The sequence below is a fragment of the Halichoeres trimaculatus genome, unplaced genomic scaffold, assembly GCF_033239565.1.
Source record: "Halichoeres trimaculatus isolate MK-OKI-2021-1 unplaced genomic scaffold, fHalTri1.1 fHalTri1_scaffold_19, whole genome shotgun sequence".
NCBI lineage: Eukaryota > Metazoa > Chordata > Actinopteri > Labriformes > Labridae > Halichoeres > Halichoeres trimaculatus.
The window spans coordinates 10,516,884-10,544,102 of NW_027437197.1; the positions used below are offsets into that span (position 1 = coordinate 10,516,884).

The 27,219-nt window shown below is 41.3% G+C and overlaps 1 protein-coding gene across 1 annotated transcript; it reads right to left on the reverse strand.

Moving 5' to 3' along the window:
* Window positions 1-27,219, reverse strand: spegb (striated muscle enriched protein kinase b). Its single transcript, XM_074694440.1, has 41 exons — window positions 26,540-27,219; window positions 23,613-23,699; window positions 23,219-23,285; window positions 21,583-23,099; window positions 21,319-21,462; window positions 21,019-21,201; window positions 20,139-20,305; window positions 19,084-19,172; window positions 17,958-18,133; window positions 17,423-17,683; window positions 17,150-17,308; window positions 16,654-16,843; window positions 16,322-16,551; window positions 16,105-16,224; window positions 15,762-15,866; window positions 15,360-15,566; window positions 15,156-15,279; window positions 14,347-14,519; window positions 14,149-14,261; window positions 13,827-13,995; window positions 13,602-13,698; window positions 13,285-13,485; window positions 13,018-13,075; window positions 12,557-12,634; window positions 12,291-12,463; window positions 12,165-12,191; window positions 11,877-12,029; window positions 11,205-11,247; window positions 11,036-11,104; window positions 8,202-10,944; window positions 7,950-8,099; window positions 7,271-7,387; window positions 6,691-6,858; window positions 6,380-6,502; window positions 5,747-5,911; window positions 4,752-5,532; window positions 4,231-4,470; window positions 3,920-4,143; window positions 3,434-3,509; window positions 3,047-3,196; window positions 1-2,919 (listed from the first exon to the last, which is right to left on the reverse strand). Exons 4-41 carry the CDS (start codon window positions 23,006-23,008, stop codon window positions 2,655-2,657), a joined length of 10,137 nt encoding a protein of 3,378 aa, XP_074550541.1. The 5' UTR covers window positions 23,009-23,099; window positions 23,219-23,285; window positions 23,613-23,699; window positions 26,540-27,219; the 3' UTR covers window positions 1-2,654.

A 27,219-nucleotide genomic window follows, 5' to 3' on the forward strand; every position in this document is an offset into this window, starting at 1 on the left:
ATTTCTTTATTTCCATAGCTTTTTTAACAGCTGTCATGCCTTTTCCATGCCCGATTCAGAAATTTCACAAAATAAAAAGCAGAAGCTGTAACAAATACAGTCACTCAATAAATAAATAAACAAATTGCCGAACCACACACGAAGCAGTCACATCCATATAATCAAAATAAAGAACTTGTCATTCATTAAACAAACTATTTTCTCTGTGGGTCTAATATCCATCACGAGGCACTGCAACACATTCCACAAAATACGGCATAGGATTTCATTACAAAATGTGGAGCATTCAGCATCTTCAAAACCCTGTTGTCTGCTTACAAACAGTTGTAGTTTCATTTTATATGATTAAAGAGTATATCGGTATATATTGCACAGACGTTTAGAGTTAATGCAACATTGCATTCTCATGCTGATCTTGCATGTTTTCATTTCATTTTTAAAGAACTCCTGTGATTAGCTTTAACTGCATAGGAAAAAGACAAAGAGTTGCAGAAAAGGGCAGTAAGTATCTAGCAGTAGCATTAGAACGTATAGAACTAATAAAATAGTTTTATAGAATTGCTAACAATCTGTCAGTCAATACACAGAATATAACAACTGGAGATTTCACTTGTGTCCAAGCTCTACATAAAACTGTTGTAAAACACTCATCAGTGTCTGATTGTGACTCTTTAAAGCACTCTTTAAGTTAAACCACTCTGTCATTAAAATTACACTTGTGTGTTAAGTGTGCAAATCTATACTTAATATCTTTTTGTTTGTGCAAATGTTTTACATCGCTGTGTTAAGCTAAGTCTAAACTCACAATGTAAAGCTAACTGAAAAAGACAACACAACCTAGACATTAATTTACTGTAAATGTGTGAGGAAGGACCAAAACACAAGTGCATGATCACTTCTTTTGACTGAATGACGAAAAATGACAAAAACAATAAAAAAAAAAAAAAAAAAAAAAACATTTAAGGTTTTTTTGAAACTTAACCTGGAGTCAAAAATGGGAGATTGTTGCTCATGTACACATTTACTTGATGGTGAATAAAGAACTAATTTTTTAAAAGTGAATTTCTACTTCAACAATTAAGGGCACATATTATTTCAGAAATCTCATAGTAAAGGCATTTCAAAAGTGTTTCACTATTTTTTACAGTCTCCCAGAGCTCTGTAGATTTTGCTGATTTAATATTTGTAGTTTTGCTTTTGCAGAATTTAAGGGCTTCAAGTGTCTTGTGAGCTTTTAGGATATGGTGTTTTGACTCTTAAGTAAAACGTAATGGTAAATATAAATTCTGCTATTCTAAGTTTTATTTATTTCAAAACTTAGTTGCACTAAAAAAGTGGGATTTATAAAAACAAAATAAAGCAAAAACTTGTTAATAGCAGTAACAATTAATAATGAGCTAGATTAAGGACTAATCCACTTAAAACTATGTTCATGAACATCCTTTTGTTGATTCATATTAAAGATTTTTTATGCTGACTCATGCTAACTCTTTAAGGGCACTTGGATGCACCCCAGTATCAGCAGTAAGATTTTTCTGAAGCAGTTTAACCTCATAAACTCATGAACCTCATTTCAGTAAACTTTAATGAGTGTAATTATTCCTCTACGCTTAATTAATCTTGATCCTTTACACGGGGCACCAGTGGAAGAGTTGAGTTCACCTGGAAGCCAATGTGATGGTTCTGAGCTTATTTGTGCTGCTGGGAATATTGTGCCTACCATCGCAGTGATAGTTCTGCTATTCACACCATCCCTCGGGCAGAGATTATCTAATAGAAAGTAAAAATTCTTCTCTAAAGAATAAGAAAATACATATTTTCCTAGTTTTAACCACAGGGTAAGATTTTTTTTGCTGATTATAGGAGTGCTTTTCTTATAGCCCTTACAGACAATCCATCTGACTTACAACACTTTTTAAAAACTCAAAACTGGAACAGCTACATACTTCCAATCTTGACAATCATTGAAATGCTACAGCAGTATAAAAACTCTGGTACTGTAGCAAAGATAAAACTGCTTTCATTAAAATACGATTAGCTTTAAAAAGGTAATACTTTGCATTTTGGGCTGTTGTTTGTTGGATGTATATATTTTGACATAAAGAATAAACCTCTGGTCAGATAACCTTTAAAAGCCAGGATGTTGCCATTTTGTCTTTTCTTCAAAATATATATTTTTACACTGGATTCTTGTGTAAACCCCTTCATTAAAATAATGTGTGTTTACCTCTTAAACAGCTTCTTGGGGCTTTATATTGTGGGGTTTTTCACTGTGTTAATATGTGTCCACTCTAATCACTGCAGAGCAGACAGTAAGAAATAGAACATTTCATCTAAAAATATGCAAAGTTACAAACCTTGAGGTACAAACTTGAACACAACATTCTGCCTTATATGAACGAGGTCCACCATATAAAATGCCATCAGGCTCTTGTAACTTTGTAAGAGTTTCCTTTCAGTGTAAAACAGTCCTTCTAGCTCCTCCTTAAGAGCCAGAAACGAAAAAAGAAACATCTGTGTGGATCACAGCCACTGCCGCTTTCTCTAGTTTCCTCTGATCAGGCTCAACAACTCAAACCTGAAAGAACAACCCGCCACTTGGCCCCGGAGTCTGGCCATAAAGTCCTGCCAACTGGTTTGTGGAAGCCTTTATTTCACTGGGTGACAGGTGTTGTTGGAGTGGTGGGTGTGGTTGGCACATTTGGCATGGCAGGGCTGGTGGGGGTTTGTGGCGAGCTCTGGTAGGACCGCAGGAGAACTTTGTGCTTGGTGGCCACCAGCTCTCGCCTGCGCTGCTGGTCGGCCAAGAATTCCTTGAGACGGGTGGTTGTAAAGGTGAGAGTCTGCCTACGTAAGCGCATCAGGTAGGCATCCTGGAGCCAAGAGTTATTATAGCAGTCCTTGATGGAGGGACGGGCCCTGTTGGACATCAGACAGGAAGGGTCCAAGTACTTAAATATTTATATTTATTCACATTTTCAATTTGTGGTAAAATAAAGTCTGAATCAGAAAAATATCTGAGTAACAAGACTGGTGTTCAACTTACCAAGGGTAGCTACAAAGGATCTTTTTAAGAAACAGAGAGGCACTTTGGGACACATTCTGGTAGAGTTTAGAGAGGTCAAACTTTGCCGCCTGTATCCTTGCTTCAGTCTCCTGAGGATCTACTTCAATAAAAGGCGACCTACCACTCAGCCTGGAAAATCAAAGAAAGTTCAGATCCTTGAGAAGCAGCTCAGACTCTAAAAGATCAATTATTGATATAATCCAGTTTGCTTAAACTACAAGGATCACATGAACATCAAGATGTCCCCACCCCTGGTGTTACTTTAAAAACCATGCAGTGTACAAATATTGAACCACAATCTTAATTTCACACAGAGAATATTTCTTATAAAGAGGGCCTCCTGGAGGCTCTGAAGGCTGCACTCACATGATGAAAGTCAGTACACCCACACTCCAGATGTCAGCTGGAGGGCCCACAACATCCCCTTTCAACATCTCTGGAGCTGCAAGAGGAAGAGAGGGGGAACACAGCCTTCATCATACAACACAGGACTTCAATTACATCTGCATTAAAGTCTTTGAAGCACTGAAACCAGAGTTTATGAGTTTCTGCTTGAGTAACTGTAGATGTACAGACTAGGTGGTGAGATTAGCTTTGTGAAATGTGTGAAAACATAGTTTTAGTTTGTTCAGAGTTTTCCTGTATTTTCACAGCCAGTGCACGCCTACTGACAAAACAGTTATATAAACTGACCACATGAACAGGATCTGTATCACCAAGGATCTGTATTACAGATCAACAAGCTTTCAAGAGCAAGATATTGTAGTTGTATTCTTTTCATCTGTTTTTTTTGTTTCGAATAATTTTGGTTTTCATCTTTAATAAAGAAGAGAGCTGCTCATATTCTCTTACACATATACTCCAGTGTTCCGATAGGAGGGCTGAACTGCTTGAGGAAGAGAGGGTTGTACGTCTGAGCGCTGCCAAAGTCAATGATCTTGATAACATTCATGTAAGTGACAATGATGTTCTCTGGCTTGATGTCCAGGTGGAGGATTCGTCGTGTGTGGAGATAATCCAGACCCTGGAGGGTCTGTACGATATAGGTCACCACGTCATCCTCTGAGTAACGGAACCTGAAGCAGAGCAGAAAACAGCTCAGAGCACTCATTTATCCACATCTGAATAACAAACACTCATCAAGAGCAGCTGTTTGTCTTCACCTGTCTATGAGACTGAAGAGCAGCTCCTTCCCGCTGCAGTACTCAGAGATGAGCACCAGGTAGCGTGGCGTGACATAAGCCTCATGCAGGGCCATGATCCTGTCATGATGAAGGGACTTAAGGATGTCGTACTCCTGCAGCACCTCCTGCTTGCTGTCTGCTTCATATGGAACAATCTTGGCCATGAAGAGGTTTCCCGTGGCGTTTTCCCGGCACTCTCGGATCACACCAAACCGACCCCTGTGCGACAAGGAAAAATAATACAGCTACAATTCAAGTCTCTTGTCTCCTGGTTAGAATAAGTCAGATTTTAGACTTCTTTGAGCTGCTCTTCAGCTGTCAAGTGCCCCAGTATGTTCACCAGTGAGGTACTTACTGTTTGTAAATAAAGAGGCACAAATTATTTAAGTTTTATTTCTATGAAATTACTCACTTTGTAGTTGTTAAATGGTCTTAGAGTTAGTTTTGATTTAATCAGCTCTTAATGTATATTCAAGTCGAGTTCTATCAGTTATCACTACCTTGCTTTCTCATCCATGAAGGTATACGGTTTCTGTGGCACTCCCTGGCGCAGAGACCCCTCTCCTTGTTTGCCAAGTGGCGTCCTCCGACCTGAGGGTGTGACCCGACCCGATGGTGTGATCCTCCCTGATGGGGTACCCCTACTCTCTCCTCCCTGCACTGGTGTCAAGCTCTGTACCACCACCACAGGTGGTGAAATGGTCACAGGGATGACTGGAGGGGTGGTGGTGGCCATTGTTGGAGTAGAAGTAGTTTGAGAAGGTGGAGTAACACGAGAGGTTGCAGATGGCACGTACATGGGAAGAGATGAAATGGGTTTCCCGATGACAGGGACAGGGGATGGGGGCTTGATGGTCACAGTGGGGTTTGCACTCACGGGGCTTCGAGGTTTGGGTGGGACCACAGGGGGAGTTGCCAGTTTGGTTTGGGGTTTGCCCACACTGATGCTCAGGGTGGTCTTAGCTTTGGCTGGTGGAACTGGGGTTGTCTGTGCAGGAGCTTGCACAGGGGGAACTTGCACAGGGGGAACTTGCACAGGTGCAGCTGTGCTAACAGGCAGTTTGACGACAGGTTGCACGGTGGGTTTAATGGTCACTGGAGAGGGAGATTTGACCACAGAAGGAGCTGGAGCTGACGTTGAGGGGGTGGTTGCTGTTGCTGTAGTGGGTTTACTGGGGGCTGGTTTGATGGGAGGCACTTTCATGGATGACATCATCACCACAGGGGGAGAAGTTGCTGGGACAGTCTTAACCACCACAGTAGCACTAGATTTAGCTGGTTCTAATAAACAAAAGACCAAAAATAAGAAAACATATGATATTTGAAACAAGCAAAGCATAGTACGCAAGAACCCAAATTATAAGCCAAGACAAAATGTAAACATGGCTGTCTTAATGCAGGGCTGTGCTCTCAAACAATTTGAACCAAAACTACACACTACTGTGCATAACTAATACATTCAGCACACTTAAAATCTGTATTTGGTCGCACTTACCTGAAACATCCAAGGTGACCACCTCTGAGAGGTTGCTATAGGGGCCTTGGCCAGCTTTATTCACACATGCCACCCTGAACCTGAAGGCGCCCCCTGCTGGTAAGTCAACCACATTGTAATAACAGTCTGCCACTCCTGTAGCCACAATCAACCAGTTGGTTTCACCTGAGGAGCAAAAGTAAAGAAAGATCAGTGTCAGACAGAACCAGATTAATTATTTAAGACTGAGCCTGGTTCATGAGGCTGCAGCAGAGAGGAAGAAACTGTTCTTGTGGTGAGAGGGTTTTGGTCTTAATTAACCACAGCTGTTTGCCTGTGACTGGGGTGAGAAGGGCCAACCACAATCTAACCTGCAAGCCTCAGGGTCCTGAAGGACTAGAGTAGGGTGGGTAGTCTAGCTTTCTTTCCATCTGTGTGAGTGTTAGTTCAAATGTGACTATGTGTGTTTCAAGAAGTTGATTTGTGTCTTTGATATTTCATCCCTTCCACCACATTTGTCTTAAAGTAGCTATCTTATGAGTGTTTTTTAATCACTGATGTTGCTTTCTGGGTTTAAATTTCGTTGATATCAGTTGTGTTAATATCTTCTTTTATGTGACAGCGTGTGTTGTTGAGATAAACATGTGAACTTACCCTCTGTTTTCCTCTCCAGAGAGTATGTGCAGGGGGCCAGGGTGTCCGAGGGCCTCCACAGCACCAAGGCTGTATTGTTGTACTTCTGAGGTATTTCAGGGGTCCCAGGACGATTGGGCAGACCTGCATAAACAAATATATCCCTTTTACCGACTTATATTTCCTGAAGCATCAGTTTTCCCTTCTGTTTTCTTATTTATTACACTTTGATTGCCTTCATATTTGGATACTGTATATACTATATGCAGAGCTAACAGTTTTCAGTACTTGTCATATACCGATACAGGAGTAATATACGTCTCAGTTCTTACGAGCGAGAGATATTGTGCAAGAGCTGGACACAGCAGCCAGGGGGTTTGTAGCAACACATTCGTAAACCCCGGCATCCTTCTTGGTCGTCTGCATGATCATCAGCAGCTGTCGGCCATCAGGACAGGCAATCATGTTCATCCTGGCATCAATCTGCAGAGGCTTCTTATCTGAGGAACACAGTAGAACATACTAAAATAGTCATTCATGGGTATTTGATTTTAGATTGATGATGATGAATGAAATATGAAAAGGGTAAAATCCCTCAAAGAGGGTGAATTGTGCTTTCTTTTAGGCCTATGCCTGATCAGAGAGGAGTCAGACACATACATGTTTGTTAGTTTCAATAGAATTCACATATCATAATTGTTCTTATCTCCTATACATTTCAATCACTGTATGAAGCTTCTGTTGCCATAGTACCGCTTATTAGGATGTAGTGGAATGCAATGTAAAGCATCATCATGTCTCTGCATTGGCGCACCCAGGTGTTATTACATGCATGACTGTCACTATCAAGAGGAGTGATACTGAGCATCTTTCTGTTAGAAGTGCTTACTTGTTTACATTAGAGACCCTTACCTTTCATCCAGGTGATGTGTGGGTGAGGGCTACCTGCTGGCAGACAGCTGAGTGTGACTGGGTCCCCCTCCAACAGGACATGATCTCTCAGCTTGATGTGGAATACAGGGGGGAAATCTGGAACCAAAAACAAGAACATGATGACATTTAAAAAAAGGAAAAAACACACACAAACCCTTTTACCCAGTGATGCTTATTACCATCTTTGGGCTCATGGAACACTTTCTGGATAGCATCCAGGTTTATGTCTACCCACACACTGTACCTGCTATTTTTTGCTGTTGCTGTGTAGAGGTAAATATATATATACCCTGGCTTACATGGATACTCATGCAGCAATCAAATGCCATTGGTTTACTAACGTAACAGTCAGTCAATGAGTTATACAGAAAGGTATCTTAAACAAAAGATTCCTACTTCTTTCTTTTTTTTCATATCACCACCAAGAGTTAGATGATGAAAAATTGAACACCCATCTTAAATTAATAAATATGAAGGTCCAGCAGCAGGCTAGCCAAAAATTGCCTTTAACAGTGTGCAAATTTTCTTTGCAAGGCAATCTGTTGCGATTGATGGTTATGATCTGTTTCAGATCAAAAGTACCAATTCTGTGGGGGAAGTAAAATTTCAAATTTTCAAATGAGTGAAAGTCTCCTCAAGAAGACTCTTTGGCACTTACCTGAAGCCAGTTTGGAATACTGGCGTGAGCGTATGGAACTATTTTCCCTGGAGATTGCTGTTGGTATGTCGGGCTGTGATACTGTCTTGTCCCGTCTCCCTCTGGTCAGGCCCCATCGGTCCCAGCGGGATCTACGCTCGGCCTCCATACCTTTATTTGAAAAAAACATTATCTCCATCAATCATCTTTCATACACTTGAAAGAACCCTAGTCAAAAACTTTACAAGCAAAATTTGAGTAATTGTGTTTTACCTTTTAATGTGTCTGACTTTAGGCTGGACATTGAGTCTAGAGACTCCGTTGAGGCACCATTACTGGTCTGAGCTGCCAGCTGGTTCTGAGGAACACTAGTCACCTTTGGAGCACGGCTCTCTGAAGTGGCACGGCGAAGCATGGACAGAATCGGCGTCCTCTTAGTTTCCTTGTCCTCTGATGCTCGTCTTTCCTCTGAGTAGCTGCGAATTCTGGTAGAGATCCCGGCCACTGTGGATTCAATTTTCCTTCGCATTGCCAAGACTGGTGATTGATTCGGCTTTTTAAGATCCTTCTCATCTTGGTCTTCCAATGATTCACCCCCACCATCCATGCGTGTCATCTCGACTTCCCTCTTTTCCTGTGATCCTCTGCGGCCAAGAGTCCAAGACAGCCTTCGTCTCGAATTAAGTGAATCATCTTCTTTGGTCTGTTCTTCCTTGCGCTCAGTAGATGGAGTCCTCTTCAGCCGCAAAGATAGTCTTCTCATAAAGCCTTGGTCCTTTTGAGCTTCACGGAGGTCCTGGACTGACTTCGACTTCTCCTCAAGTCTCCTTGGTGCGAATTCCAATGGTGCACCAACTGGCCCAGGTCTGTATATCTCCTCCCCTGACTCTGTGGAGTCTGAGGAAGTCGCTTGTGATTTCTCATCATTTTTTGACCGTGACAGGAATTTCAAGCTTCTCGAGAGGGAAGACTCACGCTTCTTGAAGCGGGCCTCAAAGACCTCCTCAGACGTAATGTCTTCAAAGTCCATTCCTGCTGAGAGCTCTTGTTGTGATGAGGAATGTGTGATTGTTTTTGGTGGGCTGGGCTCTTTTGTGATCATTTCTGGTGAGGCCACACGTGAGTATACAGCGGGGTGCTCAGTTGTTGAGATGATGACTGGCTTTAGTGAACCAGGCACAGGAGAAGACATGTCAGTGGATGTAGATGGGTGTAAAGTTGGTTCAGTTGATACAGGTGATGGTGAGACCTCCTGTACAGTTACAGGCGTGGACGGGCCTAAAGGTTGTTCATTCAGAGGTTGAAGTGCTGGGACCATGATGGTCTGCATGATACTAGCATACGCTGACATCCTTCCATCAGGGAGAACAACTCGAGCAGGAAGCGAGGGTGGAACATAAGTAGACACAACATTTGTTGGGGAGTGAAGTGGTTCTTGAGGTGGTCTCACCATAACTGAACTTGTGCTTATGATCATATCAGAAGACTGTGGTGCTGTGTTTACTTCTTCTACCTTCATTTCAGAAACTTCTTCATTTCCCTTAGCCTGTGTTTCAGCAGGAGTTACAGGTCTTTCTTCTTCTTCCATTAGCTCTTCCTTTTCTTCTTGCTCTTTCCCTTTCTCCTCTTCCTCCATTTTTTCTTCAAGCTTAGAGCTATCAGCCACTAGAGGAGGTGTGGAAATCCTCTGGCCTGTATACTCTGATTCAATCATTGGTTCTTCTGATATGCTCATGTCCTTCTCTGAAAAGCCACTTGTACTCGATCTTTCATCAAAATTACTATCTGTAGTTAGCCCGTCCATCTTTTCGTTCATACTCTCATCAGGCTTCATCTCTTTGTCCATGAATGATTCCTCACTTTCAGTTTTGGTTGGACTGTCTTGCAGGACAGACTCTGGTGTCGGTGGTTTTGGTGAAGGCTCCCTGGGAGTCACTGGGCGGGAATCAAACTTGCTTTGATCAGTGAGTGCAGACATAGATATAGCCTCCTTCAGCTTTCTCTCTTCAACCTGCGCCAAAGGAATCTCCAAGGGTGCTCCCGATCGACGGTGTAAAGCTATTGGCTCTGAATCTCCCTGACTGAAAGACGCGGTTTTGCGCAAAATTTTGGGTTTGGAAATTTCATCCCTTGCAGAATCACTGGAAGCAGCTCTTGTTAGTGGGGGCGGGCCCAAACGAGCAGTGCGGGAGTAACGATCTGAGGAAATTGCCCGTTTTTCATCACCCATTCCCAGTGTTTCCAACAGAGGTCCCCTCAGTCCACTCATCTTGTTGTCTGCAGACCCTCCACGAAGAAGACGCTGTCTCATCAGCTCCAGTTTAAGAGCGTAGTCCTCTTGGCTCATCTTCACAGTTCCAGGACTGGTGCTCCTCCTTGGTAGTTCCATGGAGACAGCTTTCTTCAAAACTCTCCTGCCTTCCTCTTGGTTTCCTTCTGTAGCGCCATCTTCAGGTGTAATTCGAAGCAGCAATGCACTGTCAGCTGAGCCCCCTCGCCTCAGCTCTCCTCTTCGTCGTCCACCCTCTGGTTTGTCTGACTCCATGCTTGAACCCCTTCTCAAGGGTTTCCTCAGCTCTGACTTCTGCGGCAATTCAGCAGGCGCCTCTTCATCTGAAGAGCCCCTGTCGTTGTCTGGTGATGACCTTTTTCGGTGGCGTCCTTTAACCGTTCCATCGGCCCCTTCTTTATCCATTTGTTTCATTTCACACTCCATTGCCTCCTGAGTCTGAACGGACCCCGACCGTTTACTTGTGCCATCTTGTTTTCCCGTTTCCTGCTCATTAGTCTGGATGTCGTTCAGTGACATCCTGGATCCAGAGAACTCCATGTTGAGCGGCATTGGAATAAAAGGCAGTTCATCGAGGTCTTCATCAGAATCTGAAGATGATGATGGTAGAGGTGAGCCTTCTTTGAGGTGCCTGGGAACTGCGATGGAGATATGACTTGACGAATCATTCAGTAACTCTGGTATTGACCTCATGACCATTTTCGATTTGTAGCTGATAAGTGAACGCTGTAATGGAAAACATAATGAATTTATAGATCCAGACTTGTCGAACTGTTTATCTGCACAAAAGCAGAATTTAAAGTAAAGCATTCCTTACCTGCCATTTTCTGCGAGACACAAACTTTTTAAGGGCTTCTGTACTTATAGCCTTCCCCTTGTTGAGCGTCTGAGTGATGAATAAAACATGGCACACAACAGATTAAATCAAGGATGGGACCTTGTAAAAACTGTCAGATAGTATCCACTGCAGAAAGATACTGACTTACCTTGAACCAGGGGTGTCTGAGACATTCCTGAGTATCAGGTCTCCTAAAGAAAGATAACGAACAGCATGTTTACATACGTCCGGCTTGGACCATTTTTCTTCATTCTCTAGTTGCATAAAGTGCAAAGGTTCAGCCAACTGAAAGCACAAGTGGGGGAGTGGAAGTGATTAAATATTGAGCCAAATGTCCGTCTTATCTGATATCTATGACAAAAACAACGAAAAATAACAAATTTTGTATACTGGTTATAAAAAACCCCAGTACATACATTTGGTCCAGAAACATAAATGTTGTATTAAAGTTGCCACATGTAAAAAAAATGTATGGAATCTGAAAAAAAACAAAACACGAAAACAGTTGAATACTCTAACAACATTTAAAAATATTTTAATAAATCTATTAGTGGACTAATTAAAGAAATTGCATGTTTCGATCTCATTGGCTAAATCTCCCTTAAAGCTCCTGTAAGGAACTGTCTAATTCTCTATTTAAAGAAAGACTCCTTAAGCAGTCTAGAGGTTTATCCTGACTGAAAGCTACCCCTGGCAGCTGGTAATCAGAATATATAGCTACTTTAATTTTCTGAGCATTTTCATGCAGATCTTCATTTTCTGACAGCAAAATTTTAAGTATGACAAACTGAAATAAAATTGATCTGGTTTTGTTACTCACAGCCTGTCTGCCACAAGCAGCTTTATAATGAACCCTTTGGCCTCTCTGCAAAGATCAGCAAACATGTTTTCCTCGAAGGCTACATTGTAGTTCCTGATGTTCAGGACGGAGCTGCGGTCATTCTCTCCAGCAAAGGGAGACACTCCTGTCAGACTAAAAACAGACAACACATCCATTCATTAAGACTAATACAAACATCCATAATAGGACAAATATGTTTAAAGATTAATGATAATTCTTAATAGCAAAAAGGAATATACAAAAAAAAAAAAAAAAAAATGATCTCACCACAGATATGCAATAACTCCAACTGACCTGTGAAAATAGAGCAGAGATTAGAAATTGATTGTGTGTCAGTCAAACAAAACCAAAAAAAACAATACAGTGAGTTTTAAATCAAGAGATTTTTTTTACCAGATATCTGATGCTTTTGACACTGGGGTTTGATTCACAATTTCTGGTGCAACAAACTCTGGAGTCCCGTATTTACAATACTGAGCCTCATCAGGTGTTATTTCCAGGGCGTTGCCAAAGTCACAGATTCTGATCTGATCACCATGGGGGTCGGCCATGAGGATATTATCAGGCTGAGGAGGGATTGAGAAAATTTACAATCATTCAACAATGAGAGTAAAATTGTTAAAGACAAAACAGAAAAAATTCTGATCCGTGTAATCTACCTTAATGTCCAGGTGGATGATGTTGAGATGATGAAGGTAGTCTAATCCCTCAAGCAGCTGTCGAATACATGAACGCACCTGGTGTGGCAAGAAAACAAACATAGTAAAACTGAAATTTAGCTCAAAATTGTAGGCATTTTGAACAACACATAAAGCCAGGGTAGGCAAAATATTTCCGAACAATTTCAAAGATATATCTGTTGAATTCCTATTTTCATCCAGATACCAAATTAACTCCTGAGTTCATAATTAGAAAGACTCAGTCACAGCTGGAGGCCTGTCATAAACTAGTTTGATTATTTCCCTTCACAGCATCAGAGCAGTGCACCTTAGGAGAAGGGCCAGGCTTCTGCATGGAAGTTACTTTTAAAATCCAGCTTACTCCAGCTGCTTCCTTCAAAGTTGCCTACCCCAGCTTTAAGTAGAAGATGTGCTGTGTTGTCATAACACAAAGGACTTACATCTGACTCCGTTATAGAAGATTTCCTTGTAAATCTGTCAAGCAGCTCCTCATGGCATCTTTAAAGATTAATTAAGGCTGCCCTCTGAGGGAATTAAAGCTCATTGTGCAATAATTACTTCTTGCTTGTAAACAGCAGCAGAATGTACATAACAAAACATTAGTTACAGTAAAAAAAATAAATTATCACACCTTGCTCGCATATGATAACACTTTCACCATTTTCCCTTGCCTGCTTCAGAGTTCTCTGTATTTTAAAAAAGGATACAGCTCAGTGATGATGATGGCGGCATTCTTTTTCTCAAAGGCATCCTGAAAATAAAGGACTCTCTCGTGGTCCAGCTTTGAAAGCAGATTCATTTCTCTCAGTGCAGACACCTTCTTCTTGGCCCGGGTGGAGATAAACTTTGCAGCATACTCCATTTTGCCTACCTTCTGGGTTACACGTTTCACATAGGAAAAGGCACCTCTGAAGAAAGAAACAGAGAGGGAATTAAAATTTTACTGTTGTTGAGACAGTTATATAATTTTTAGGACAGAAATAATTGAATATATTTTCCCACATAGGGATTCTCTGGAACTAACCTTCCAATTTCTTTGTGGATGTCGTAATAGTCAGTCAGCCGGCGCATTTTCCTGAGAATAGTCTCCTCATCATCTAATGTGTCCTCTTTGGCTTTCGCTATAGAAAACATTTTTTTTAGTCAAAATCCAGACCTCACTCAACGATACAACATATAAAATCATGGATAAACCTTTTTTAACGTCCTTTTTATGTATGTATGCATCTGATTTTGACATACTTCTTACCTTCGTGAATGGTGAGTTCAGCTTTACAGGACACAGATCCTGCCAAGTTCCTTGCAGTGCAGGTGTAAACCCCAGAGTCTTCTGGACGAGCGTTTAGGACCACCAGGGAACATTCATTATCATCATACACAAAGGTGTAATGACTGCTCTCTGACAGTAGGGTATCATTCTGAAAGCAAAAACTCTGAGTGTCAACAAAGAAACTTCAAAGACCTTCAATAGAAATAAAAACATCACACCATTCTGTTGAAAAGTTTAGCCAATAGGAAGTGAAGTCTTTCTTGATAATTTCTTAAAGTTGAAATCCAACCATAGAAAGCACCTTGAACCAGAGGATGTCAGGAATAGGTTTCCCTTCCACAACCACAGCAAAGCGAGGTGTCTCTCCAGAACTAACATCCAAGTCCTCCATGATAGTCTCAAACGTGGGTGGAGCTGTGGACACAGTTACACAAGCATAGATCAAAGCGGAATAATCTCTGGACAGCTTAATGGATGGGTTAATTTTTCCAAAACCCACCTGCTATCTCAACATTAAAGGTACAGCTGTCACTGCCATGTTTGTTGGATGCCACAAACGTCATCTCTCCGATATCAGAACTCTTCACTTTGAGCAGCTTCAGCGTGTGCTGGTCATCGTCTGGCATCGTCATCTCATACACACCTGGTTTACTGGACAGTACCATTCCTCGTCTGTTGGGGAGTTTTAAAACATGATGAATTTAGAACAGATAGAAGAGCAGCCGACAGAGGATGACTATGCACTTTTGGCTGCTGCTTGAGTGTAATTCAGGACACTATAACAGACTTCATTGGTTTGGAATCTGTGTTGAGCCCTTGGATTTAAACAGCTGCTTGTATGCACTGTCATACATATTTATGCTGCTCTGTCATGCAGCCTGGTTACCATGTACTACAGCGGGTACATAACCTCTGTGTATGTCTGTTGAAGCACTAGCAATGTGGCTGTTATCTCTGCTTGTGGTTATAGTAGGGTTGTGATTAGAGATAAACACAAGAGATATTTTAAAATGTCAACAAACAAGCATTTGATAGACTTATTAGATACGTGGCCTCTGTGAGAGTTGAGGATGTTGATTTAAACTCACCAGAATGGAGGGATTTTGGGTCATGTGGTGACTCATGCATTTATATTTCTTGCTACACTGCTATGGCTATGATCTGATACACTCAGACAGCGTGATTTTCTGTTTTATCTTCATCTTGTTATGAGAAGGCCAGTTGTGGCAGCTGACTTCACTGAGTCACAGATCCAGTCACATGGAGAAAAAGTCAGAACTAAAACCTTGAGACACATGATGCAGATACCTCTTCCAGATGACAGCAGCATTGACATGGTTGAGGGTTATGGTGATGGTGACTGACTGGTTTTCAATCACATACACAATTTCTGGTTTATCAATAATCACTGGAGCCTCCTGTAGATAGACTCCTACAAGAAAAAGACCATTTCAATAAACCATGATTAAACACTGATGGTGAGGATAAGCAATGAACGAGCGGAGTATCAACCTCTGTCCAGGAGCTGCACTGGGTCAGTGGCAGGTGAGGGTTTGCTAAACGCTTTGGAAGTGATGGTCAGGACCCTGAAGGCATAGCGAACATTTTTGGAGAGAGTGGTGATGGTGTAGATGGTCTCCTTCAGGCCAGAGGCTATTATGGTCCACTGGATAGAGCCCAGGGCTTGTTGCTGGATGGCATACATCAGGGAGCTTGGATCTGAAAGGAAAACATTCTGGTATTTAAATTACATTCCTTTCTTCTCCAAAAAAAAAAACAAAAAAAACAAATGGGTCTGGAAGTAGACTACAAAAACATGACACAAGAATATGCTTCTTTTAAAAGGTAACATCTCTTTAAAAACTATGATGTCATACAAAACCTATCATTTATTTTCAATGGGTTCACCCATACCAATAGAAGGGTCCAGTCTTCTTGGTTTCTTCCAGCTCAGGATGATGGTTTTACCAGTAATGGACTCAATCACTGGAGTCCCATCAGGAGGGTCAGGGAGGATATCTGAAGATAATTACAGTGAAATGAGAGGTTGATAATTTTCTCTGACCTGCCACGGCTGCGTCACCACATGCTCTGACCCACTACTTTAACTATAATTATGCAAATATCAGCTTTAAGAAAACACAAATACAGCTGTGGGTTTAGTTCAACAGTAACAGAAATGTTACAGTAGGTGATCTTTTTCTCCTTCTACATCATCTCTGCTGAAATGCAGAAGTTGCTGCTGTCTGTGAGTCACCTGTGACGTAGAGATGAGCATAGCAGGTAGCTTTGCCAATCTTGTTTGAGATGACACTCTTGTAGACTCCACCGTGGGCGTGGCACACAGAGCGGATCACCAGGCTGTGCACGTCACGGACTGCAAGAGCAAACAGGGATAAAAGGTGAACCAGGTGTACCGCTGATTTGAAGTAGACCTGAACTTTTGGTGAAAGTTAATCCATCCAAATACTCACACTGGGTCATCTTTCTATCCTCTGTGCTCTCAATCCTTTTTCCGTTGTGGAACCAAACAATGGTGGGATATGGCAAACCAGCCACTTTACATTTGAGCACAGCCTCCTTTCCCTCTATCACATCCAGGTCATACAGAGGTTTGATGAAGTCTGGCATGGTGAACCGCTCCACTTCATTCTCTGGGACCTCTGGCTCCTCTGGGATTGATGGCATCTTCTCCAGTTTGGCCCTGAATGGGAGGGAAAGACAAGACAGAGAACATGAGAAAATAAAATCTGGAATCTATAAACACAGAACCTTTTGCACGGTTATCTGTAATCTGTGCTCTTACATCTGTGAGGAGATGGCTGGCCGAGGCTCTTGTATGTAAAGCTCAGCAGAGCTCTCCGCCTCGCCATGTGGGTTACGGGCTATGACTGTGTAGAAACCCTCATCATCATTGGTCACATGGGAAATGATAAGAGAATGGCGGCCACCTTCCTGAAGAATACGAATTTCCTCACTTTCTGCGAGCGGGTGGTCTGGATGGAGGGAAAACAAGATTCTGTGTTAACACTTCAGGTTTTACAAAAGCATGGATGTTCAGGTTTAAAGCTGTAGTTTTCAAACTTTTCCATTCATGTACACCATCTTCATACTGCTGCATTCAGACTCAGGCTCTGCCAACTTTTAGCAAACATTTTGAAAAGGCATTTGAAATGAGCAGGTTAATGTGAACATTAATCACCCATGAGAAATGGTTTGTATTAACACCTCTTTTAAGCATTAAAATATAACTTTTTCTTTTTTTTGCACATTACGTACATCAAAAGAAAGAATAATCCTACCAAAGTGACTCCAGATGACCTTAGGAGCAGGCGTTCCGCTGACTTTGCAGTCGAATCGAGCGTTACGTCCCTCGATCACTTCCAAAACATCCAGTTTACGAGTGAACAGAGGCTCAATTGATGGAAGGACTTTGAGTTTGCCGCATGATGTAACCTCCTCTGAAGAGTCAAAACGCGAAAACAGAAATAATAAGCCAGGGAAATGGAATTAAATATTTTAGCTAAGACAAAATTTTTATAATTAATAAGCTTTACTTGAATCCCAACACATACCTTTAGCAGTGCTAAGCTTACACATGTACGTCCCACTGTCATCCTCATGCACCGAGTTGAGCAGCAGACGGCACTTTCGGCCATCAAAGTGCATCTTACAGTTGAGCAATGCCGGCTGGATCAGTTTCCCATCAGCCAGCCAGTCCACGTCAGTGTCCTTTGGTCCGATGACATGACACTCAAACAGAACGGTCTCTCCGGCCTTGGCTGTGATGTCCCTGACTGGTCGGATCACAGCCAGACCCGGCTCAACTGGTGGAGCTGAGTTTAAATAAAGGACATTTCCTAAAGAGTGCTGATAAGTGACACCTGGGCATGTGTGTGAACTAGTCTCAGGTAATTATTAGTCTTCTCATAAACTGGGAGTAATGGTATAAATGTGTATGCTAATGAACAAATGAACAATGGATAAACTCCCCATATTGTGGTTCATAGTAAACACAACAAATGAATCCATCAGCCAAGCACAGAAAGAAGAATCAATGTAAGATTTCATGCTCCCAAAGAAAAGAAAAAAAAAATACGAGAAGCCTACCTTTTACTTCCAGCTTGCCTTCACACTGCTTCGTCCCATACTCATTGATGATTTTACAGGTGTAAATGCCAGAGTCTGATTTTACAGCTGACTTGATGGTCATTTCAAAAGTGCCTTCCTCTGTCTCCTGGACGATGTGGCGTGGGCCTGATTTCACAGTAACTCTGTCCCTCAGCCTACAAAAGAGCAGAATTGTTCCAATGCTTTAAAACAAGTGATGAATCACTCGTACACCACTCAGGGTTTATTATATTTATGCAATAAAGAATGACCAAGCACACACTTTTTCAGCCGCAAGCTCTCCTCTGGCTAGTAGGTAGGAGATGGGGGTGGGATACATTATCCAGGGCTGCCAATATTATGTTTAGCACTTTCTTCTCAGCTATTGTCTCTTGAGAGCCATGACTAACTCCAGTGACAGAACCTGCCTGGGTGATTCAGCCTATTCTCGTCTCCTATATTAAAAGATAGGGCCTGCAATATTTTGTATTTCTCTTAGTGTCAACAAATCCCATAAAAAGACCAACACCTACGATGTGTTAGTCAATACAGCCCATCTTCTCTGCAGAGGCCGTTAGTCTTTATTCAAATCAAACAAAATCAAAAGACATTAAATTGATTTGTGGTCTTGTGTTTCAATGTAAGTTTCACTTCCTGTACTCTGGTAAGATGCAGATTTTTACTCTAACAGAAGTACAGAACAACTGGCTAATAAAACATCCCATAGAAGAGTGCTACAAACACTTAAGGACCTGCCTGTTGTGAAGAAGCACCAAAAATAGCAGGCTCTGTGTTGGATGGCCTCAACACTGCAGAATGTTATCTAAGAGCTCATTAGTCTAGGCAGACATTTGTGTTTCTGGGCACTGAGCAGCTCCCCGGTAAACAGGGAGAGCATGTTATTCTTCACTTTTCCCTATTAAGACTCTTTTTGTCAGCCAGGAGATTGTTAGGCAGTAAACATTAAGCTTCCCCTTCCTTTAATGGATGAAATCAAGCAGCAAGCTCAAAGACAAACCATGTAGTGAAGTGCACAAGCTTCGCTCAAGGTTTGTTATGTAGAGGGATTCTCTTCGATCTCTCTTGCAAGAAAAGTCTGATCGACTTTAAAACAGAGAGGACTTACCAGTACAGCATGGGTTTAGGTTGCCCACTTATCCGGACAGACATGGTGACTTCCTGTCCTTCAATGACAGCTTGGTCACTCATTGTTACCTGTTTGAAGCATAATGCAAACGAAATTAAAAACTGCATTTAATTCACCTGCAAGTTATTTTTTTCATAACTGATGACAGGCTTTGTGATCTCGAGAACACACAAATGTGACTGTAAAGAAAAACAGGTGATGTGTTTTAATCTTTACTGGCCAGTCAGCAAATAATCTGTTTCAGAGAAGTTTTTGGTGAGGAAGAATCACCTGTTTTCTTCAAACATGAAAGACAATAACATCAGTGTAGGAGTATTTCTCCGTCTCTGAGACAGCAGTTTGTAAGACGTGTTCCAGTAATGTCTTGAGAGCTCTTTCAAGTAGCGACAACTCCTCAAATCTCAGAGCTCATTTAAAAATCAGACATGAAGAGTTACAAAGAAATGCTGCAAGCCACATCAGTAACAAAACTGTCTGTGCATGTCTGAGTTTGACCCACCTCCTGTTGATTATTTCAACTCTTGGGGTCACAAAACGCTGATAATGAGTTGAAAAACACATCCAATATCAAAAACTATTCAAAGTTATATTTTTATACATTATTTCAAAAAATAAAAATAACATAGGGGTTTAAGTTTCCAAAAAAACAAGCAACCATTTTTTGTTTTTTTGTTCACCACACTTCTTTGTTGTCACAAGACCCATTTGATGACCTAGCCAGGGTAACGGTAATATCAGTGGATGCAAATTAATTTAAGAAACACAGCAATATGTCAACACAGGTAGTCCGATGTTCTTTAGATCAACTAAGTTTATTGTCTTTGCCCCTTTTTTTTGGTTCATTTTTGGCCTATCAGTGTTGTCTTGTAGTAAGGGGTAGCCAGCCTCCGGCACTGATATTTTGTGGGTTGAAAAGTTCAGGAACCTTACCTTAACTGTCCTGTTGTCTAATTTATTTAACTGCCAGACATAGCAACATCATAGTAAGATTCAGAAAGGAAATAAAGGATCAAATCAAGCCACATATATCTCACCAGGAATGAAGGCGGGCATCTGAATCGTGTGTCAATGTTTCGCATTGGCTCAGGTCCTCCAAAATCCATGCCCTCCTCTAGGGGACTGAGGTACTCCTCATCTGATGTGATAGGACTGCTGATTTCCATGGGCACACCCAGGTTTCCCCTCGGCTCATGTAGAGACTCTGTGAAAGCAGCGGGTGAAATGATGCTTTGTGTTGTGCTTTCATTTTACTCTCCCTAAAAGGAAGTCCTTAAAACACCTTTTATCCTCCCTCTGCCCACTTAGTTTATTGTTATAGAGAGTACAGCTGTGACAGCACACAAGTTCAAGGAGGTTGTTTATTCTCAAAGCAAAGACAAAGCCCCCATAAAATACAATTAGAATCTGAGATGTCAAATGTGATATCCAAACAATAGTGGATTCACAGTGGGTGGAGCCACTGAGCCTCGGTGGGCAATTTATAGGTTCAGTTTCACCACTGAGTTGCTATGGAAACTATAAGTGAGGTTGTTCAGCTGGAATATATGGCAGAGACATTTCCTCAAAGAGATAATGACAAGGGTGTGGGAGAGAAATCAGCAGAAACACAATAACAGAGTGCAAAGAGGCCATAGGATGTTGTTATGTGATGGAAAATGAGTAACAAATTACTGTCAGGTACATTAGCCTGCTTTCTGAATGTATTGGGCTTGTTTTTATTTTTACAAAGCCAGATAAAAAATACTCTATTTGGTAATTCAAACAAAATATTTGCATTATTGTAGCTCTTATTTATGATTAGACATCAAGTCTTCAAGTAAAGTACCACAAAATAGAAGAGCATGAATCTAAAAAGGTGCAGATTAATCATATGAGCAGCTGAATCACAATAATAGTCCCAAAAGTCAAGCTTACCTGGTTTGACAATGAGCATCGCACTGCTCGACGCCCTGCCCATCTGATTGACAGCAGTCACACAGTACTTTCCCCCATCTGCTACTCTTGCTGATCGAATGAACAGACTGTGTCGTTCACCTTCCACTTTGGTGGTGTAGTTTGCAATCCCAGTGATCCCTGTGTCATCTTTTGTCCAGGTAACTACAGCAGAGGAAACAAGGATGTTGGTTAAATTACATATTTAATCCACCGTCTGGGTATTTCTAGTTAAAATTCAGAGATCATCTGTAATCCCTGTGCAATATCACAATAAAACACCTTCAGGAATGGGCGTTCCAGCGATAATACATTTTAGTTGCACATCTGCTCCAGCAGATGCTTCAGTATCCTGCAGGGAAAACTCAAACACAGGAGCCTCCATTGGGTCTTCTCCAGCTGACACATAAGAATCATCTGACGAATCTGCACAGTTCATCAAAAGGAAAGCTTTCAGTTATATTTTTTCCAGTGATTAAATTGAAGGTCAACCCTCACAATTCAAACTACTACAGAGAATTAAATAAAAGAAGCAAAGAAACGTACCTAACTCTGGAGACAAGGGTCGAGGCCGTCTTTTCTTTGCTTTGGTCTTTGGCTGTTGTCCTTCTGCAGGGCTAGTTGTTGTCGTCTGAGGCTCCACCGCCTTTGGGGGAGCATCTTCCTCCATCTTTTCATCTTCAACAATGATTGCTGGGATCCTTATTTTTAAGGCTGGTTTAGATTGCTCCACTTCCATTTTCTCCTCCATTGAGCTAAGTGGTGACATCCTTGGAGGTTTTGGAGGAGGCTGAGAGGTAAAATCTTGAGCGATTATGCCTCTTTTTTGTACGAGTGGACTTTCAGGTCTGTTCTCAATCTTTCTTAATACAACTTCAATTGGAGTTTTCCTCCCTGAAGGCTCGTCTTTTTGAGATTCAGAGATGTGCTGTGATTCTTGCATTCGAGATACTCTTTGTACGAGTGGACTTGGGGGCCTTCGTTCAACCTTACGCAATGTCATCTCAGCAACATTTCTACTCGGTGAGCCCTCCCTTTGCTGTTGGTATAAAGCTGGTGATGATGATCTCTGAATGATCTCTGTGACTGGACTGACTCGACTTATTTCTCTCACTGATCGTTGTCCTGGTAAGTCAGATAACTGCATGGACTCTGGGGTGCCAGCAACCTCTCCAAATCTACTGACTGTTACACTTGTTGAACTGGTGCTCACTGTACTCTGGGTCGGGGACTGTTGTTGCTGCATTGGCTGCTGACTCGGTTGCTTTTCTCTCTGTTCCTTCGCCCACTGGGCTCGTTCCCTTTCTTGGAGCTTTTGAAGGACTTGCGGAGGAATAGGCTCTATTTTCCTTAGAGGCTGACGCTGCTTGCCCCTTAGAGTGAGCTGTTCAGTTGAAAAAGACTTTTTCAGATGAGGTTTACCCACAAGTTTCTTGATGCGCTGGAGTTCCTCTGTGAACTTGTTCTCAATGTCCTGAACTTTTTGGGAGTAGCGAGGTTTCTCCTCCAGCGAGGCAGCTCTCTGTCTAAACATAGATCTACGTTCAGCTGCATCTTCTTTCAATGCTTCCCTTAGATCTTCTCGTGAACTTTCTCTTGAGATGCCCAATCGGCTTCCTCCATCATCTGAATCCACAGATCCAGCACGGTTGAACCCGGCCCAAGATCTTCCAGAAATTGAACCCTCTGGAATATCAAGGCTTCGCCTACGCTCTTCTAAGCCACGAACCTTCTCGAAGACCTTGGAGCTTGCCCTGGTCAGCTTTGGAGATGGTCTGTGAGTAAACTCTTTACGGGAGTACTCGCTCACTGGAGTCTGTGGCCGGGAGTCCTGGGTGCTACTTTGTGTTACAGATTTTGGCTGCTTAACCTTATCTTCAAACTCTCCAGGTACTGTGTCTTGGTACTCAGCTGGCAAAACTGTTTTCTTCCTTGAGCTGAGGGGTGTGGTTGAACCAGAGCGGCTTGGCATTGGAGAGGTGGAGGTACGTTTGATGAGTCTAGGGGATGGGGGTGGGAGGACTTCTGGGGGAGATTCTCTTGAAAAATTCTCTGACTGGCTCCTGAAATAGAAGGTTTGATGCAGAATATGTTGGACTATGGGGAGTATTTGAGTACAAGAATGCAATAAGTAAACTCCAGTAAAAAATATGTTGGGATTGTTTGGACAGTTCTTTCTTGCCTGGTTGTGTTTGAGTGATCCTCATGTCCATATGCTCTGTTTTCATCTTCTGGACTTCTATCTGTCACTGCAACAAGTGTGAAGAGGAGACACATCTCATTGTACAGGCTCATAATCATACGACTTGCACTGGTTATGTGTCTAACGTAAATCTGCCTCAGATATTTTGATATTATTGAAAGATGTGTCTAATTGTAAGGGAGTCTCTTACATCATAAAATACTACAGTATAATTCAGCCACTTTAAGGGCTTTCAATTTGACTTCTTGGATAATCAGTTTGAAGGCAGTCACTTTCACCAAAAAGGCACTTTTAACGGTTTCAACTTTGCCTATCAAAATATATCACAAATTGTCAAAATCAATTCCTGCACCTGGGAAAAAATGTCTATTACCTGCATGCAAAGCCTGGTTGTCCTCATCCCCACCCTCCTCTTTGGTCTCAAGTTGGTCTCCACCTTCATCCTCTGTTGTGTCAGACTCTGAAAAACATGTCACAGAAATTGAGTCATTTTTTTATGTAGGCAGATTGTAGCCAAAGCGATTCCTGTGGAGTTAATACTATTTAAGAATACATTTAAAGAATGTTAGTGAAAAGAGTTTACATAACAGAACGGTTCTTTTGTTTTATTTTCTGGCATCTTGATGGGAAAAAAAAGTGTTACCATGGTGGCAGCAGAACTAGATAGTTTTACAATAAAAAAAACAACAGACCTCATTTTTCCTTTTCAGTTTACTCCTTTAAAGGTAAACTACAACTAAACTTTTGCCAAGTGCAAACTAATGTTGTACAGGTGTAAACTCAGGAGATTCAGATGGCTCAAGTTGAAATAGTCTATATAGCTTGATCAAGGAAAAGTGACCCACAATACACACATGCATAGTTTGTGGAAAAGTCAATTATCTGCGTGTTCAGCATTTATCATTTCTGAGGTTGCGCTCTATCAAATAGGCCAATAGATTTAGCTTAGGATGTCAATGTGAGCATTCCCTTTATACTGCAATTAGAAAAAAAACATCTCAACTGTTCAAGGAGGCAGGAACAAGTCAATCTTATCAAATTCAAACTGGAGCCACACTATCCTTGTATACAGATAACTTTAAGGCCAAATACAGGTTTGTGACTATGCATACATACAGAGGCAATTTACAGAGCTAACCAAAGAGAAACACAAGACAATAGTATATTTCCATAACAGAATAAAAAAACATGTTAGATGGTCAAAAATTAACTATAAGAGGAATTGTATAGAGTACAGCATATTCAAGATGAACACCACCCTCATGAACTGAATGTTGAGTTTTCTGTTGTAATAAACCTTTCTCCTATCTGACTGTCACAGTCCATTACTTACAAAGATGTCACCCACAGGGACTAATTAGTAGAGCTGAGCAAAATGTAATGAAATCTGCAGCAGCTGTATTATTGCTGAGTATATATCATTCATAATTATCTCATAAACATCTGCATGTTGTTTTTAGAAAACAGCTTTACAACATTAATGATCAAATGAACAAACATCTAGTATTTTAAAGAAAGGTGTTTGTCGTTCCAGTTCAACCATCCAAAAGATAACTTTTATCCCCTTGACTGAGATCGAACTCAGTCATTGGTAGAACTCAAAATAGAAAGCACTATTGAGTCATTGCCATCCCAGCAGCTCTCATGAGGCATTTGCTTCACAGTAGGTGTTATTGCTTATTATAAACAGAGGCTATGTGTTGTTCTGTTGCAGTGAAAGATCACAATAGGATGATGTTTGTAGCACTGAATACAGCAGACAAACGCTTCAGAAATACGGAGGAAGGCCATGACATACCAAATGTTAGACAGTTAAATTTAACATTGCATGGCTAAATGTTTAAAGCCAAGTAAAAATCTACATTGCCAGGCAAAATTTTATAGATTCCGATCTAAATTGCAGTCTTTTCTCAGAAAAAAAATCACATAATGATGTAATAAAGATATTTAGAATATAAGTGCCCTCCATATGACATAGCAAAGTGTGTGGTACTGACATAATATAAAAAAATCATGTGCAAAACTACACGAAGTAAACTGCTTACATCCACACTTGAGTGCTGCTGCCCTTAGTTCGAGATAAAATTAGGTAAGGAAACAAAAGAGTGCCACATTCTACTGTACCGTACTGTGTAGTGCGGTGTTGTGTCATTTCAAGTCATGTTGCACCGTACCGAAGCATAGCAAAAATCTCGAGAGCAGTTACAAGTAACATTACTTCGAAAAAATAATTTAATCCTACATTCTGAAGCTGTTTTCTGGGAACAAAAATGTCACCAATGCATATTCCAGTAATCATATAATTAAAAAAATGTTGAGTTATAAATAACAGAGTCCAAAAAAGTCTACTATTCAACAACCTTCTCTTATAGCCGATAACTTTTTGCCATTGTAGAGTAATTACTGCTCTCAGTTACAGAACTGTTGAGAACTTGGAAGGAAAAATGACACATGAAATACTCAAGTTCTTCTTCTGAGTTCCGCGTATGCAACTGTGAGTGTGTGTGTTTGTGAAGCATTTTTTAAATCTATCACCTGACAGTGAGTACAAATTTACTATTAGGGGAGAGCTGGTGATGATACCCATCTTAGCGCTAAGCTGGTTTCTAAGGAAGCAAATGCGTGTCAAATCTCTGAATTTGTTGGGCTTTACACGGGAATGTCGGCAGAATGGATGCAAAGGTATTACTGTCAATATCGCACTACAGTCCTGGATCACAAACTTGTCTCAATAAACTATAGAAAACCACATAGCTAAAGTAGTAGTATCCAAAATAAGAGTTATACTCTGTAAAGAACTACCATGTTTGGTTTGGGAAATGATAGTTAATTTGTATTATATGTCATCTTCTTAACACAAAAAAGCAGATAACTGTGGTAAGGAACTCCATATCCTCCTCTTGCATAAGCAGCATAAGAAACATTACAATATCAGCTTTTGAGTGAAACTCTGAAAGTCTTTGAAGTAAGTTCAAAGCTGTGGTTGTGCCATGAGCTTGTGTGTCTTATCAAAGCTCTAATGATGGTTCCCGTTTGCTAATGTAATTCCTTTATAACGCTGGTATAATGTTGTTTCTTTTTAGATTACAGAATAGCTTGGTCGTATTTAATGAGAAACATTGTCAAATGAGAAACATTGTGTTCCAGCTGAAGAGCAGAAATATTTGATAATTCATCAATTCAAGATTGCACATGGAATATTTCACAGCCTTGTATCTCCTCATGGCAAATGGTTGAGGCAATTAAGAAGGGGAATAAAGACATAAATGACTGACAGAGGTTACATAAAACAGCACTTGCCTGATATTTTCCTTGGTATGGATTTTGTTCATGGCCACTGTTGGTATATCCTCGAAAGATATTTTTTTGTCTTGGCTTACATTCAGCAGCAGGGTATTCCCCAAAACACAGGGGGGTTCCGAGCCATTACTACACACCTAAATTAGGCATTTTTCAACCAAGACATCAGCAAGTGGGTGAAAAAAAGATTAAACTTGTGATCTACTGTAAGTCTCCTATGATGCCAGTTAATAATCCTCAATCAAAATCAAAGGAAGAAGGAGGAAAAAAAGGCACTTTGGTCCATTTCGTAACAAGTTGCTCCTCAGAGTCTCAGCACTTCTTCAGAGAGGATCTGTTTCTGAAAAGCAGAGAGAAAAGACCTCCGTTCGCAGGTGGAAATGTCTGTTGAATGCATATCATCCACTCTGAGGGAGCCCCCCTGTCCACACAATAGCCAGCGACAGTGTAAGCATCTTCCCCCGCTGTGTTCCACCCCACAGGCAGTGCACACCGATAGGCAGAAAAACCAGTGGGAGTGATCCAGCCCTCTTGAGATCAGTGTTCTACAGCATTGGTTGACATTTTTCATTTTCTCCTTCCTTCCCATGTGTCTGTGTCTTATTCTTCAACTGGTGTAATGAGCCGATGGTGTGTTGTCGGCAGAGAAGGAGAGAATCACTGCATCAGCTAACGGGAGC

Excerpts from the sequence above, each read along its gene's own strand:
- spegb (XM_074694440.1), bottom strand. The coding sequence starts at position 23,008 with ATGCCAAGCCGCTCTGGTTCAACCACACCCCTCAGCTCAAGGAAGAAA. Across the intron at positions 14,262-14,346 it reads CTTTAATGTTGAGATAGCAG|CTCCACCCACGTTTGAGACT; the intron begins GTGGGTTTTGGA and ends CTGTGTCCACAG. Across the intron at positions 13,076-13,284 it reads GCCATCATCATCACTGAGCT|ATGCCATGAGGAGCTGCTTG; the intron begins GTATCCTTTTTT and ends TAATCTTTAAAG.